General features: G+C 39.9%; 1 protein-coding gene and 1 pseudogene across 10 annotated transcripts in view; one reads left to right on the top strand and one right to left on the bottom strand.

Annotated features, from left to right (window-relative positions):
• The first annotated feature begins 14258 nt into the window (after nucleotides 1-14258).
• LOC149747901 (ferritin heavy chain pseudogene) lies at nucleotides 14259-17675 on the top strand (annotated as a pseudogene).
• Nucleotides 15429-17942, bottom strand: part of UTRN (utrophin) — a 508091-nt gene continuing 505577 nt past the window's right edge. For all 10 annotated transcript variants that reach the window (XM_089922090.1, XM_089922091.1, XM_089922085.1 and 7 more), the window contains one exon: nucleotides 15429-17429. In XM_089922090.1, the coding sequence (XP_089778216.1) occupies nucleotides 17341-17429 (89 nt within the window). In that variant the 3' untranslated portion in view covers nucleotides 15429-17340. The remainder of the gene's footprint in view (nucleotides 17430-17942) is intronic.

Here is a 17942-nt window from a genome sequence, read left to right as displayed (position 1 = left end):
AACGGGGAGGGGGAAGGGTAAGCTGGGACGAAGTGAGAGAGTGGCATGGACATATATACACTACCAAATGTAAAACAGATAGCTAGTGGGAAGCAGCCACATAGCACAGGGAGATCAGCTCCGTGCTTTGTGACCACCTAGAGGGGTGGGATAGGGAGGGTGGGAGGGAGAGGCAAGAGGGAAGGGATATGGGGTTATAGGGTTATATATCAGCTATATATGTATAGCTGATTCACTTTGTTATAAAGCAGAAAATAACCCACCATTGTAAAGCAATTATATTCCAATAAAGATGTTAAAAAAATAGATGTTAATAAATAAATTAAAATAATAGCAAACTTCCAGGTAGTTGTAAGGATTGAAAGAAAAAAAAAAAAGATTATGACATTCGACTTTTATTTGGACCATAACATCCTTTTCTCTTTTGGTGTTACCACATTTAAGAAAATTTAAATACAGACCTGCTCTTGGAGTTTAAAAGAGAAAGGTGCGATGACTACACTGAATATGGCAATATTCCTGCTCTGTCTCAAGATCTCTGGTGATGGAACCAAAGATAGAGCCAGCCTAAGAGCAACCTGGTTGTAGGCTAGGCATGCCCAGGACAGCTGTCAAGAGCAAAAGGTTCTGCCGGGCAGGCCACACAAAGTGTCTCTGAATAGAATCTGGATAGGGAAATAAGGAAGAGAGCCAGTGGGTAGGTACTGAAAAGAATAGAAATAAAATATAAAAAGACAAGCGGAGGGGCTTCCCTGGTGGCTCAGTGCTTGAGAGTCCGCCTGCCGATGCAGGGGACACAGGTACGTGCCCCGGTCCGGGAAGATCCCACATGCCGCGGAGCGGCTGGGCCCGTGAGCCACGGCCGCTGAGCCTGCGCGTCCGGAGCCTGTGCTCCGCAACGGGAGAGGCCACAACAGTGAGAGGCCCGCGTAACGCAAAAAAAAAAAAAAAAAATTTGTGTACCCACGTATTTCTCAACTACAAATCCCTAGTCTTAACCTTGTTGCTTTTGCTTCAGTTTGAAATATTCAACTGCATGGTTTTAATATCTTTGGTTCTCTTGTTGATTTAGTGAGTTATATAGAATTTTTGAAATGTGTTCATTTTATTTTTGTATGAGAGTAATGATTTTAACTTTTTAATAAAATTAAAACAATTATTTTCTAACTCTATGGGCCCTCAGAGAGCTCTAAAAACATCTATAAACTATAAGTTGTTAATATTACTATATTTGTTATAATTTGTTAATGTAACTCTCACAGCCTCAGTTGATTTTATTAAAGAAGTTCCAAGGTAATATTTGAGGCCCCAAACATTCAGAAGAAACGTGGTGATCTGTGTTTCAGTGCAATCTGACTCTCTCCTACAGTAGGGGCTGTCAAACTTGAACCTGTATCAGAATCATTATTAGGCCTTGTTGAAACAAGATTTCCAGGACCAATCCCAGAGCTTTGAGTCACTAGGTCTGAAGTGGGGCCCAAGAATTTGTGTTCTAACAAGTTCCCAGGGACAGTGATGCTGATGGTCCGGGGACAACACCTGGAGAACCACTATCTGAAAGCAAGCCTAAATTTATTGATTACATTGCTTAGAAAGATCATCTAATATTGGTCTAAAGAGTCCACTTAATCAATAATAGCTCTTTTCTTTCCCATAAATTTGACAACCATTTTCTCCTTTAATTAAAGTTTACTGGGACTTCTCTTAAATATCCTACCTGCTTCACTAAAATTTTTTATATCCAAAAGTAAGTCAAACATATTTGTGCGTTTTGTTTTTAGTTTGATTTGGTAAAATAAGACTTCCCTTCCTACCCCTCACCCCACCTCTCACCCCTGGCAAAATAAATTCCCTATTCTGTTTCTTTCCCTTAACATGAGGCTTTCTTGGGCTCAAAATATAAAAATCACAGCGTAATTTTCAATAAATGTTTGTATGATGTGTAAGATAAAGATAGAATGAAGATGTTTACTTAAACCCGATGAACTCTATGCTCACTGGTTGATTTTAATATTGATATTGCTAAGTTTGCAGTCCATTTTTATCAATAATATGACCATTGCATATGCAATTGGGGTACTGACATTTTGTGTATATGCAATATTCTGAGAAGTATGAAAATATATCTACATAATCTATGCCTGCACAGCTGTTTCTGTTAATGTTATTTTACTGTTAGGTTGTCTTCACTAACATAACTTTAGCATTTCACTGTCTTTATCAACATGGTTTTGCTATTCCAAGAATCTCTTGCCCAGGAAGATAAAAGTTGCAAATAACTTCATTGTTTACTCCAGGAACTTCCCAAACACCATTTAAATGAATATCAAACTGTTCAACTCTTCAATAAATAGCACCAAACATCTGTTTACTCCTCACAGCTCTTTAAAACCCCTGCCTTAAAATCCTTTCCTTGTTGGGTCTACAAATCCTCAACTATTATATCATGATATTGATACTTATCCAAACCTAATCAAACACCTGTATTAAAAGATCTACCTTAAACCTGACTCCAAACGCTCATAATATCCCCATCCAAGACTCTATTAAGCAGTGCTCTCTTTCACCATAGTAAAAATAGACTCAGCTTTGTCTTATCAATAGGTTATTTTAGTGTTTGTTTGTTTGTTTTTTTCCAGGGAGCCAGTGTTTGACAGTGTTGGAGTTCCTATCAACAACCATTCTAGATCTCCTTACTGTAGTAGCCCAAGACCCTTGACTAGGGCACTGCTACTCTGAGTCCCCTTGCCCTCCTGCCAGGGAAACTTGTTAGAAATGCACATTCTTAACCCTGCCCCACCCCCAAAACTACTCAGTCAAAAAACTCTGCTGGTGAGCTTCAAAAATGCTGAGATTAACTTCTAGGAAAAAGGAACCCATTTTAGGAATTCTTTATTGTCTGCTTATATTTGAAAAATATATATATATTCTTGGTGCAAACTGCCTTATTACAACTACTTGTTTCTATCTGTCCTTGTCATTTTGGTTGTACATCTATAAGAGGAAAGTTCATAGAGAAAAGGAGGAACATACGGTATTTGTCTTTCTCTTTCTGACTTACTTCACTCTGTATGACAGACTCTAGGTCCATCCACCTCATTACAAACAGCTCAATTTCATTTCTTTTTATGGCTGAGTAATATTCCATTGTATATATGTGCCACATCTTCTTTATCCATTTAAGAAAAAAAAATGTCATGAAGAACCTAGGGGTAAGACAGGAATAAAGACACAGACCTACTAGAGAATGGACTTGAGGATATGGGGAGGGGGAAGGGTAAGCTGTGACAAAGTGAGAGAGTGGCATGGACATATATACACTACCAAACGTAAAATAGAGAGCTAGTGGGAAGCAGCCACATAGCACAGGGAGATCAGCTCGGTGCTTTGTGAGCACCTAGAGGGGTGGGATAGGGAGGGTGGGAGGGAGGGCGACGCAAGAGGGAAGAGATATGGGAACATATGTATATGTATAACTGATTCACTTTGCTATAAAGCAGAAACTAACACGATTGTAAAGCAATTATACTCCAATAAAGACGTTAAAAAAAAAAAAAAAGGAGGAACAGAGGTCCCAATAACTCCCTTCATCAAACTGGCCCTAAGAAACTGAGAAGTTCAGTGGTTTCTTACCAGAACTCATCCTTTGAACAAACTGTCCTGGTCCCTTACCAAATCTAGGAGGACTTTCCTCAGTCTTCATTTGTTTTGCCCATGGGAGTCCAGTTTGGGAAAGATTTCTCCAAGCTCTTCCATCCTCTGTGATTAATCAGAGATGGCCTGGCCATTAGGCTGTGGGGCTAGAATCATGAGGTTCACAAACCACCCTCTCTGACTAACTGTTCCCAGACTCCTATGGGTTTATCTCCATCCATATATATAATTGCATTCCCTCTGGGTCAGTTATCTAGTTCCATATTTTTACCACTACAACTGCAAATCATGAGCTTAGCTTTCAAAATGACATAATTCACCAAGGATAATTTAGAATTACAGTAATCACTCCGGGGAAACTTTCTGATATAATCGAAAACGTTCATTTGAGAGTCACCTTCAAACCAAAAAGGGAATAAAATTTCAAATATCCAATTTTTGCAAATTTTGATTAGCATAAGGAAGTGGTTAAAAGAAATTCAGATCCAAAGTTGTTTCCTTAAAAAAATTCTCCACCAGGGTTTCCCTGGTGGCGCAGTGGTTAAAGAGTCCACCTGCCGATGCAGAGGACACGGGTTCGTGCCCCGGTCCGGGAGGATCCCACATACCACAGAGTGGCTGGGCCCGTGAGCCATGGCCACTGAACCTGCGCGTCCGGAGCCTGTGCTCTGCAACAGGAGAGGCCACAACGGTGAGAGGCCTGCGTACCGCAAAAAAAAAAAAAAAAAATTCTCCACCAAAGCAAATGTGAAAAACATAAAACTATCTCCCTTTTTGATTCCCTCAAATTACAAAATGAACCTACTAGTCTTTATCCTATGATTCTTTTCTACCATACTATACACCTTCACTTCTCTCTACTCCTGCTTGCTCTCTGGCACTCTCCCCTTCCGGCCTAGATGGACAGAAACCCCCAAAGCTCAGTTAACTCTTTAAACTGCCCTCAGAACAGGAAAAACCTCTTGTGGTTGGTTTTAAGCTAAGGTCTCACTATGAGTTGAAAGCCACTGTCAAATAGTTTCCAAAGTCTATATAAGATAGAAACAAATTTGCAGAGAAATGTAGGATAACTTTAGAAACCAATAATCCAGGGCTTCCAGATATACAACAATTAATTAATACATTACGGAAACTCAGGTGCAGAAAATTAAGAGAATAAGGCAGAATGGGAAGATCACAAGGGTAACTGAATAGAGTTCTAATTAAAAAGGGATCTAGAGAGGTTTAGAAGACCTTGAAATATTGAGCACAGTCTTTTGGTGGCTATCCCCACAGACTTTCCTATGAAAATAGAATAGACTATGATATAGTCTTGTAGCAAAGCACGGATAAGTTCATTTGATATTTCAAGGATAGGCTCTCTACTATTTAAGCAGAATTTACCTAGATCCTGAGGCAGATGTGACCCCAGCTTTCTTCTCACCTTTTATCAACAGTCTTAAGCTACAAAGAGGGAATTTAATATGAAAGCAAAAACTAGAATGGGAAATAGCCTTTTACCAGGCCTCAAATACCTTGCTGAATATTTTGAAAAAGGCTTGAAACAGAAACAGAGTAAGTAAGCCTCAGGATACATTTATTCCTTTACAGAAAACAAAAAAAAAACCCAGCTAGATACTTCTGCCTCAGTCATTCTATATGGGAAAAGCCCGTCTTCGGATGAACTCATGAGTAGTTACTGTAAACAAAAATGCATTGGAAAAAAAATTATCTTGTGTTAGCCAAGAAACTACAGGAACAAAATGAAGTGAAAAGTCAGTAAAGGTGCTCCAAGGGGGAACTGAGCACCCAATTTCCTGTTTTACTTCTAAACTTACAAGTAGAAACTTCTCTAAATATTAAAGGGAAAACTTGCAAAATTTTTATTGATACAGGTAATATAATATCCACCTGAAATCCTACCACTGTTATACAACCTCACTTCTGGAGTGAACTTTTAGAGTATATTAAAACGCAGCACAGAACTATTAGAATACTCAGTGGTGGGTGTCTCTAACAATCCTGGCACGCCTTGTGTCCCAGCCATAACCATCACCCTCGGGTCTTTAACCAAGTAACATGTTTTCCTCCTTAATGATCACACACCTGGTGACTGATCCGAACCACTGCGGAACTTGAATTGCCAAACTAAATATGCTAATAGTTCCTTTCTTGAAGTCCCTGAGGGCCTTCTATTCATCATAATGGCATAGCTAATCTGGACAGTGACTTACCAATGTCAGTATACCTAAACCAAGCTCACATTGCAAATCTCAGAGGCGCCAGACTTCTCGTGGGCAACATATTCTAGTAAGCTTACCGGGGCTGGGCCCATCAAGGTTAACACTGCCCCACCTAACCGTCAATTCAAATGTTCACAACAGCCTCTGAGAGTTAAAGACGGACTACAAACAACAGCCAAAATAGAGAAAGGACTCATCTTACCTTGCAGCACGCCGAAGAACACTCGTATCGTTCCTGTTAATGATCCACCGGAAACGAAACGGGTCCCGCCTAGGCCAGTTCCGCCTAGCTCGGCTCCGCCAAGCGCGGGTTCCGCCTAGCCAAGGTTCCGCCTAGCCCTGGTCAAAAATATTTTGAAAAAAAAAAAAAAGTCCATAAAGCTCCAAAATCTGAAACTTGAATTTATCACGTACTGGCAACTATTTATACAGCATTTACATTGCGTTAAGTATTGTCATAATCTAAAGATGATTTAAAGTATACAGGAATATAGTATTTGCAAGCACTATACCATTTTGTGTAAGACACTTGAGCATTCCTGGATTTTGGTATCCACGAGGTCCCGCAGGATTACCCAGTGACAACTGTACGTACTTGTCCAGGACACGAGGATAGCTATTCCCTGCTTCCCTGTAGTACCAAGGCCAAATATTATTTTCTTTTTGGTGGCTCCTGAAGCTAAAATTCTACAGTAGTAAATCCGTGTTCTGCTCCTTTTAGTGGTCCTTTAGGTCAAAATAATCAATATTTGTTTACGTTCTCCTGGAAAAATCAAAAATATACTTGGACTGCTATGGCCAAAAGTGTTATTGAAGTACCCTCCTATTCTTCATAAGTTTTCAACCACAACCTCAAGGATCTAAACTTCCTGTGATTCTATTCTTATCTAGTATGTGGATGACCTTTTGTTGTGTTCTGAAGATGGGGCATACACCCTGAGAAAACCATAATTCAAAAAGAGACATGTACCATAATGTTCATTGCAGCACCATGTACAATAGCAAGGACATGGAAGCAAGCTAAATGTCCATTGACAGATGAATGGATAAAGAAGATGTAGCACATATATACAATGGAATATTACTCAGCCATAAAAAGAAACAAAATTGAGTTATTTGTAGTGAGGTGGATGGACCTAGAGTCTGCCATACAGAGTGAAGTAAGTCAGAAAGAGAAAAACAAATACGATATGCTAACGCACATATATGGAATCTAAGAAAAGAAAATGGTACTGATGAACCTAGTGGCAGGGCAGGAATAGAGACATAGACATAGAGAATGGACTTGAGGACATGGAGGGGGAGGGGGAAGCTGGGGCGAAGTGAGAGAGTGGCATCGACATATATACACTACCAAATGTAAAATAGATAGCTAGTGGGAAGCAGCCGCATAGCACAGGGAGATCAGCTCAGTGTTTTGCAAAGACCTAGAGGGGTGGGATAGGGAGGGTGGGAGGGAGGTTCAAGAGGGAGGGGATATGGGGCCATATGTATGCATATGGCTGATTCACTTTGTCATACAACAGAAACTAACAGAGTATTATGATGCAATTATATACCAATAAAGATCCATAAAAAAAAAAAAGATGGGGTGAGCTCTAAGATTGATTCCATCTATCTGCTTACTGTTTTAGCTCAGAGAGGGCACGAGGTCTTCAAGAAGTTACAATTTTGTCAAAGTAACAAACTAGGTTTCATGTAGATAACAAACCTAGAACATGACTTATCCCAAGGAGGTAAATTTCTTTCACTTATCAGATTTGGCTTTTCAAAACTTTATCAGGCCATTAGTTGAGAGACATAGAAGAGAATTCCTGGATCTGACTAGCACTGCAGTTCCTACTTTTTCGCAGCCTCCATGTCACTGTACGGCTGTGCTCTACAGCAGGTTCCCACTAGCTATCTCTTTTACACGTGGTAGTGTAGTGTATGTCAATCTCAATCTCCCAATTCACCCCACCTCCCCTCCCCCCACGGTGTCCACACGTCCATTCTCTACGTCTGCATCTCTATTCCTGCCCTGCAAATAGGTTCATCTGTACCATTTTTCTAGATTCCACGTATATGCGTTAATATACAATATTTGTTTTTCTCTTTCTGACTTACTTCACTCTGTATGACAGTCTCTAGATCCATCCATGTCTCTACAAATGACCAAATTTCATTCCTTTTTCCTTTTATGGTGGAGTAATATTCTATTATATATATGTACCACAACTTCTTTATCCATTCCTCTGTTGATGGACACTTAGGCTGCTTCCATGTCTTGGATATTGTAAATAGTGCTGCAGTGCACATTGGGGTGCATGTATCTTTTTGAATTATGGTTTTCTCTGGGTTAACTTGTTTTTTAGGGTCTCATTTAAACTTGACAGTCCCTCATGTTGCACATTCTTTGTTTTGAAAACAAAAAGTACCTCTCTGCAAGTAGACTTACCTTCTAGGAAATCCTATATTTTTCTCTCTCACATATTTCTGTACATCATTGTAATGCTTTGAATCCCACTACTCTTCTTCCATCATCTTTAAGAAGGAGGCACTTATGACTGTCTAACCTTTGTAAACTACCTAGGCCCTTCAATAGATAGGCTAGAAACTAGTTTAGAAAATCAAGACTTAGTTTTGATTGTTGATACTACATATCTTAACACTGAAACAGGAAAATATCAGGTGGTTCAAAATAGAGCTGCCATGTAATATGGTCCTCTAAAAGGAACAGGAGCTACTTTAGAAAAAGGGTGTTGCAATTACATCTCTCTAGACCTCTCTGGTATCTAAAATATTACTGAGATCCAGTATGCAAAGAAATTATGAATTTGAAGACTTTTGCTAATAACCCCATAGCTAATTCTGCAGGCTCTTCAAGTGGGTGATTGTATTTATTCTCTTGGCTTAGTTTGGGTACTTGTGGCTCCTGAGAAGTGGAATGCAAACTCTGATTTGTCTGCGTTGCAGTGTTCAGATCTGTGATCCCCAGAGTTTTGCATACTGTGTGTAGCTGCTGTCACATTTAATGATCCAACAAATGTCTCCAACAAAAAGAACAGGAAAGCCTGACACTCATGGCAGTTGAAAAACCACCCCAGAAACATGATACTTGATTGTAATAAATTGACGTGAAGTTGTGGCTTGATCATGCTTCCAGATATTAATGGTCTATCCTTCAGCTCAGGCTGAAGAAGCTGAGAACAGAGAGCATACACACTCACTCAACTTTGTCTACAATATCATGAATTGAGAATTCTATTGTCCTCACTAACATAGCTTTGGTATTCCTCTGTCTTCATCATCATTACTTATTATAACTTCCTTGTTCCAGAAACTTCCTGAAAAACCCATGTATATGCACATCATACTGTTCAGTTCTTTCTTCACAGATCGTATCAGACAACTCACATTCGCATTCACAGTGCTCATTTCCAAAAATTGCTATCTACAACTCCTTTGTTTGTTATCAATAGTATGTGGGAAATGAATTTAATAATCAGTACATGTCTCAAAACACCGAAGAAATAGATTAGAGAATAATTCAAACAGATTGTGACAATCTAGAACATTGTTTTGCTACTTAAAAAAATATGAATAGGGCTTCCCCGGTGGCACAGTGGTTGGGAGTGGTTGGGAGGCTACCTGCTGATGCAGGGGACACGGGTTCGTGCCCCGGTCCGGGAGGATCCCACTTGCCGCGGAGCGGTTGGGTCCGTGAGCCATGGCCGCTGGGCCTGCGCGTCCGGAGCCTGTGCTCCGCAAAGGGAGAGGCCACAGCAGTGAGAGGCCCGCGTAGCGCAAAAAAAAAAAAAAAAAAAAGAATAGATCCGGAGGAAAATATGACGGAGTTTTTACCTGCGTGCAGAAGAGCCAGATTGCAAAAGAAAGGGGCTTTGGGAAGAGAGAAAATATATGGTATTTATAGCTCCATTTAACATGGCAATCATATTGTTTTGTTTGTTTGTTTTGTTTTTGGTCACGTGGCATGTGGGATCTTAGTTCCCCAACCAGGGATTGAACCCGTGCCTCCTGCAATGGAAGCACAGAGTCTTAACCACTGGACCACCAGGGAAGTCCCAGCAATCATATTATGATTGGATAATGTTTGGGTCAGTTTTAGCAGACACCAGGAATTCCCATTATTAATTAAGCAAAGAAATAAACAAAAAATGGGATCTCAGGAACAATTTTTGGATACCCCAGCCATTCCTAGATCCTGTGGTTTTTGTAATACATGCCTGGTTTAGTAATGCCTGCTATGCATGGCTTGTTTAGGAAGACACGGATTTTAGAAATAGAAATTACTTTCCTCTGGAAATATAAATGTTTCCTGAATGGAGAACAGAGGGCAAACTGTCTTGACTCTTACCCATGCTTTAGCATATCTCTTTAATGATAGAAATATATTGGCTGTCACACAAGATTACTCCCTGTTTTAAAATCCTAAATTAATACTAATTGTTTTACTTTTCACTTGTCACTTTTCTAGACTTCATGGGCTCACCACCTATATATATTTGCAAGATTAAAACCAATGACTAATTTAGCACCTCAAGTGTACATTACAGAATGTTTACAGGTAAGTGGCAAAAGAGTTCTGTTGCTAAATGCTTTAGAAATGCAGAGTGATACACAGGTAGGTTTCTTTACTTCAGGATTTCTCAAAGCTTTTATTATGTTCATGTGCATTGAGAATCTCCAAAGGGCCTTAGAGCATGCACTGTTTCTCAGAATTATTTAGTCAGGGAATCCTTTTAGTGGCAAAATCCTGCTACATCCATTGCATTTTTAGTGATCATCATGATGTCTTCTTTGGATTCTGACATCACAAACAAGCACATTGAAACATCACAGTGAAATTATTGGGATATGGTTCTATAGGTGGTGGTTAATTCTCACATTGTTTTCCTTGAGCTGTATCCCTATATTTGGATACACATCCTGTGGGGATCTAGAGTGCACTACAAGTTCGTTTGTTTATAAATTTATTTATTTATTTATTTTTGGCTGCATTGGGTCTTCGTTACTGCGCTTGGGCTTTTCTCTAGTTGCGGCGAGCGGCGGCTACTCTTTGTTGCGGTACGCGGGCTTATTGCTGTGGCTTCTCTTGTTGCAGAGCATGGGCTCTAGGAGCACGGGCTTCAGTACTTGAGGCACGTGGGCTCAGTAGTTGTGGCTTGCGGGATCTAGAGCGCAGGCTCAGTATTTGTGGCGCACGGGCTTTGTTGCTCTGCAGCATGTGGGATCTTCCCGGACCGGGGCTCGAACCCGTGTCTCCTGCATTGGCAGGCAGATTCTTAACCACTGTGCCACCAGGGAAGCCCTACAAGCTCTTATAAGGACCTGCTAATCTTCCTTCCAGCTCCCATTACTACTATCATACCCTCTTGCTTATCATTGGGCTGAACCATTAGATTACAGATTAACTCTGTTTTCTGCAACTTGAACAATACCTTGCCTGCCACTTGGATATTTTGTTTCCAATTCAGTTATAGCCACTAAATTTCAAGTCAAGGCAGAATTTTGATCTGTGGTTAACATCCTCCAGTTAATCACAAGATTCCTCTTTACTTTAAAAAATTTTATCATTTCATTAATGACATTTTGGGGACATAGCACCCAGCATGCGTTTTGTTTTGTACTAAGCAGCCTCTTATATTGGACATCATTACCAATATTAACCTGCATGGTCGGGGTGGGAGTGGGGAGAGAACAGGATACATGAGGATTATGTGGGGAAGGGCTGAGCTTTTGAAACTGCCCTCGCAGACATCCGAAGCAGCATAAATAGCTGTCCTTAGTTTGCTAAGGGGTAAACATGGCTCATGAGATTCGTGGAGTGTAATGAACAAGACTATTCTAGATTTTGAAAGGCTCACTGGGGTCAGATTTATGCTAGAATGGCTAAATTCTTTTCAACAGTTTTATAATGTCATTTTATTTTACTTTATCTAAATTAAAAGAAAAAAATTGATTCGAAGTAAAAAGTTAAAAATCAGTATTTTAATACTTTCAAAAAAATGTTTCTTAAGAAAGTATTATCAGGAACGAATTGTAATTACATCCCATGGCAGCCTGGGACCTCTTCTCATTTAATTACAAATTCAACATTTGTGGTTTCTGGACTGACAACAAAGCAAGATGTGGGCAAATTGTCAATTAACTTTTTCTAATTACTCACGTACAAAATTCAAAACAGTACCAAAAAAATAAGCTATCTGTAAAGGAATAGCTGAACCCAAGCATACACTGCAAATATTCCCAAATTATGAAAACTATGTCACCAACCGGAATGCCTTCAAAATGCAAGATTAGTGCCAAGTTGGTAAGTTTAAACAAAGTGCAAATAAATTGCGTGTTTCTAGACAAATGCTTGCCAGGGTATGATATCACATGTATCTACTCATTTGGTCAATGTGAAGAACCTCCTGTGTATTGTGTATTCTTCCAGCTAACAATTTAAACAAAACTTCTGAGCAGTTTATAATAATATCCCTTCTATTGTATTTCTCACCTATGCTTTTTTCTTTCTTTATTCTTTGTTTTTTCTAATTTTTGTTTTATTTTAATAATTGTTTTATTTTTTCTAATTTTTTTCTAATTTTAGTACCAGTCCTTTTCTATCAGGAGGTCTTCTGCTTCTCCTAGGGTTTGGGGCAAAGACATATTAAGTTTTCCTACTTGTGTTTCCTTCTGAAATTGGATTGATAGCCTGGGGAGGAGGGGCTGACCTTCTTGATCTTTGTTTTAAAAGAAGGCCTCGTAAAAAGGCTGCTTTCTTCCCATTCCATTGAGGCAGTGGACATCATGCCCAAGGAAATGGACATGTTAGTATTCTGGCCCATGTCCTCTGCTTTGCCTCTCTCTAAGTTTATAAGGTGAAACCTGATGGCTTCTCCCCTTAGCTACACCCTTTGTCCTGTGACTCCGCAGTCTGTCTCACAAAAGAGGTGGAATCTACTCCCCATTCCTAGCCTTATAACTTGCTTTGACCAACAGAATTCAGTAGAAGTGATGATGCACCAGTTCTCAGCAAAGCCCATCTGCAGTCCCACAAATCTGTCATTGCACAAAAACACACCCAGTTAGTTGGGTTGCTAGTGGATGAAAGAACCCCGCCTAGGTGCCAGTCATCTGAGTCTAGCCATCCCAACAGCCGGTCAACTCCAGACATGTGAGCAAGTCCAGTTGGGATCAGAAGAGTCCTGCCCAGATCAGCTGAACCTCACATCCCATGAGCTACATAAATGATTACGAGGTTTTATGGCTGCTGTGTCACACTATAGGGGCAATAAATAACTAATACCACAGGTAGTGAATGTAATGTGATTGTGATGGGCTCCTGGCCTCCATCAAAGTCTCACTCTTGTTACTTAATTAACCTCACAAAAACACAAGCTGGTATCATATGTCAATGAACTGTGGGGAGCCTACTTACAGTGTTAGGTGGTGTGGTATTAGTGGTTTCAACAAATTCTCAACGAGTGAATTAAGAAAGGCCCCTGAAAAAGTTGGTCACTGAAACAGTTGAATGGTGGCGGTCCAGAGGGGTGGGGGAATATCCAAAAGCAAACTACATTCTTTAAATATATATATATATATATATATATATATATACATTCTCAATGATAGAAGTAACAAGCTGAAGGCTTACGCTTAGTATAAAAACAAAAGTTTTTCATTTGTTCTCAGCTCCATTTTCAACTACCTACTACTCAACAGGTTGCTGGAAACCAACAACAGGTTCTTTAGGAATGCGTAATGTGGATATTACTTTGAGGTAGACAGGATGTTTTAAATGTATGTTTATTGAAATGGATGGATTTTTAAAAAAATTTTATTTACTTTGGCTGCATTGGGCCTTCGTTGCTGCGCGGGGGTCCTTCTCAAGTTGAGGCCAGAGGGGGTTACTCTTCGTTGCGGTGCACGGGCTTCTCATTGCGGTGGCTTCTTTTGCTGTGCAGCGCGGGCTCTAGGCCCGCGGGCTTCAGTAGTCGTGGCGCACAAGCTCAGTAGTTGTGGCTCACGGGCTCTAGAGCACAGGTTTAATAGTTGCAGCGCACAGGTTTAGTTGCTCCGCGGCATGTGGGATCTTCCCGGACCAGGGCTCGAACCCAAGTCCCCTGCATTGGCAGGCGATTCTTAACCACTGCACCACCAGGGAAGCCCAATCGATTTTCTTTAACAAATTATATGTTTGGGGTTTTTTCTGTTTCCCAGATAGCTTTGACTTTTAGAATCAAGTAACATGATTCTCAATGCTATTTCCCCTGGGGTAGCTTCCGAAATACACTAAATCTCCTACCAGAGTGGTAAAATCCAGTGCATATACAAAAAGTGCATTATTTAAGAGCATGAGGCTAAAAGTGGATCTGGAAGGGTAACCAACTAAATACCAATAGCACCTAAGCTATTAAAACAAAAGCTCAGACAGTCCTTGCGGAGAGTCACCGCGGTTTCCTACTTCAACAGTGCTGGGACGGAAGCAGCGCTCACCCGCCGCTCCGGCCGCCCCAAGGCCCCCGCCGCCTCTCCTCGGCCGCGCGCCATGACGACCGTGTCCCCCTCCCAGGTGCGCCAGCACTACCACCAGGGCCCGGAGGCCGCCATCAGCCGCCAGATCGACCTGGAGCTCTACGCCTCCTGCGTCCACCTGTCCGTGTCACACTATTTGGACCGCCATGATGTGGCTTTGAAGAACTTTGCCAAATACTTTCTTCCCCAATCTCGTGAGGAGAGGGAACATGCTGATGAAGCTGCAGAACCAACGGGGTGGCCGAATCTTCCTTCAGGATATCAAGAAGCCAGACCGTGATGACTGGGAGAATGGGCTGAATGCAATGGAATGTGTGCTACACTTGTTAAAAAGTGTGAATCCGTCACTACTGGAACTGCACAAACTGGCCATTGACAAAAATGACCCCTATTTGTGTAACTTCATTGAGACTCATTACCTGAATGAGCAGGTGAAATCCACTAAAGAATTGGGTGGCCACGTAAACCAACTTGCGCAAGATGGGGGCCCCCGAATCTGGCATGGCAGAGTATCTCTTTGACAAGCACACCCTGGGAAACAGTGATAATGAGAGCTAAGCCTTAGGCTGGCTTCCCGTAGCCACAGGGATGACTTCCCTGCATCAAGGCAGTGCACGTGTGTTTGGGTTACCTTTACCTTTTCTATAAGTTGTACCAAAACATCTACAAGTTCTTTCCTTAGTACCATTCCTTCAAATAAAGTAATTTGGTACCCCCCCAAAAAAAGAAAAACAAAAGCTCAATAGGTTTCATGTACATGTTTTTAACATCCAACATTATTTATTCCCTATCAATAAGCCTTCTATCTGTAAAGGAAATTGAGAATTATATATATAAGAGGCAAGAGAGGAACACAGAGAAAGAGAGAGACAGTGAGAGTAAGAGAATGTATTAGTGTGTATGAGAGAAACTTCAGGAACACATGTAGATTTATCAGGATATAGGCTCTCTTTATATTTTATTTTCATAAATGTACATTCGAAGTTCAGAGTCTACCAGTGAACACCGCTGAAGAATATCAAAGTCATCTTGTGTTAAAATTACTTTTATTCAGGATGAAAAATACAGATATAACCAGATTAGATGATAGTCTATGATTAGTTCTTTACCACATATTTCAAAAGAACTACATACTTATTTCCCCTTGTTGTTACTGCAATATATTTCTTTATACTTATTATTCCTTAGAAGGTTACAATGTAGTGTTTTATGTAGCTTTTCCTTAATAGCAGATAGAGAACATGTTGCACACAATTACAGGCAGAAAAAAATTAATACGTAACTTTTCAAAGTAAGGACAAGGAAGACACCAAATCTACAACTTGTAGTTCAGAGTTCAGGGAATTTTTTTTCTTTAAATAGGTGCTTTTACTGGGTATGATGTGGTCTGATAAAAGGTTTAGATTTTCCACACTGCAGTAGCATAAAGCTATTTCCAACACGATGGATGAAGACGGATCTGAGGTAGAAAGGTGGTCATGGCTTTCTTTCCTCTTATATAAAACAATTTTCTTCTTCTCAAAATATCTCTGCTGCAAATAGACACCCTTGCCCCCCAACCCACCCAACCTATTCTAAAAGAGTAGGAATTTCTAACTTTAAGCCTCCTTCTGGCCAGATCCCAGTTAAAGAGAACTCAAAGTTAAAATGTCCTGATGTTTTAAAAGCATATATGCTTGAATCAAAACATTATTTTCACTTTTTTTGGTTTCTCTACATTTGGTAAATCACATAACATGTTTAAACTGAATCAAATACATGTTAAATCGGAAGCCGAACCAAATACCCAACTGAATGCACTCAAAGGTATAAGCCAGGGTGCCAGCATCTAAGCATTAATTTCATTCTTCTATAGAAGCAGTGATGTAGGCTTTTGATGAACATTGTTCCCAAATGTATTGATCAAATGAAGGGTAATTAAATGGCTGTTCATTCATTCAAAAGGTTAAAATGAGACATTCATTAAATTTGTGTCTGCTTTCATAAGGAAAATAACCGGGGGCTTCAAGAGTCATAGAGGGTTTGAGTATACATAAACAACTGTAAAACTTTCTTCAAAGGGAACCAAAGACAGCCATGTGTTTTGGTATCACAATTAGGTAAATGTCTGCTGTGAACTGAATGATGAAAACCAAGACCTGGGAACTAGGAAAAGTTGGACCAAGTTTAGTTGCTGCGTCAAAATGAAAATATGCTTAAATGGGCAACCTTTGGTAAAATGATCTTTGAGATTATTATAATCCTGTCATATAGATTGGAACATGAAATAAATAAAGAAATCAAGACCAACTGATACAGAGCAGGGAAATAAAATGCAGGAAAAAAAATCCCAATAGAAATGCCATTTAGGCCCACAGGATTTTTATTGTGGTTATCCAAGTGATCGCTAAAGAAATAAGTGTACGATGTCAAATGAAGTTAAACAGTATACACAGAGCTGTAGTCTAATCCATAAACATATAATATTTGATTGAAATATATGAACTTATTAATTTGGCCATATCATGGAAACAAATAAAATCTATTTGGTCATGTGGCTGATGAATTATAAATAACCAAAACATAATGGTAAAAGAGTCAAAGAAACAAATGAAGTTATTGTACAAGGTTAATATGAAGGAATGTAAAAATGTAAAATTGTCTTCTAATTCTTATGCAATTTTTATGGTTATTAAAAAGAAGGTATCATATTAGAAAGCTCCCACCCACTTTCCCAATACTGTATACAGTATACAAATCAGTGACAAGTGTATTACCACTTCCAAATACCACTCTGTTCATTAATTTACAGTTGCATAGAAAGGGAAGAAGAAAACAATAATATATGATTATTATAAAAACAAAATATCCTTTTCTCTTTGGATAGTCAGTGTTTTACTCCTTCAGTAGAACACACAGTCAGCGCTCAACAGCATGATTCAAAGAGCCATGGAGCTTCCGATTAAATGGAACTTGAAATTGGCATTTGCTGAAAAGGGCAATACTGTGAGTTAAGAAATGTTGGTTGGCTAGATGAATACTTCACATTGCCTGTGGGAAGGGAAAACAGCACTGTCAGAACAACATTTACAGAAAACATTACAGGTAGCAGAGCTCTGTCAACTCTTAAAAAAAAATTAAAGTGCTTTTTTTCAGAACTAGACAAGCCCTAGTTTGCTTTGTTCAATGGGGACTCTTTACTCCCATGTGACTTTTGTTCCTGGGATGAGGTCCTTTGCTCTCATCCTGAAGTTACTTAGTCTGCTTTTTTATCCACTCAGCTGATATAGGGGAAATCTGGAAGACTTTTATTTTGCCCAGGCTGGAAACCAAGTGAAAATTGAGAAGACTTGTCTTTGTTTTTGCAGGAAGGTACCAATGTTCAGTGAATTAGACTGGTGTAAGCACCCTGTCTCTCCCTGAGGGTCTGTGGGAGGTCTCCTGCAGAGGCGGTACCCTTGACAATTCCAACTGGTCTCAGTCCCCAGCTGGGGTCCGGACAACAAGAACTCAAGACAGGAATTACAGTCCAAGGGTGTGCAGTGGTTCCAGTTAAAGGCTCAG

Source organism: Delphinapterus leucas, chromosome 12 (genome assembly GCF_059928025.1).
Source record: "Delphinapterus leucas isolate spDelLeu-1000000601 "Yukka" chromosome 12, BTC_Dleu_Yukka2, whole genome shotgun sequence".
Taxonomy (NCBI): Eukaryota; Metazoa; Chordata; class Mammalia; order Artiodactyla; family Monodontidae; genus Delphinapterus; species Delphinapterus leucas.
This window is presented reverse-complemented; position numbering and strand designations above follow the sequence as displayed.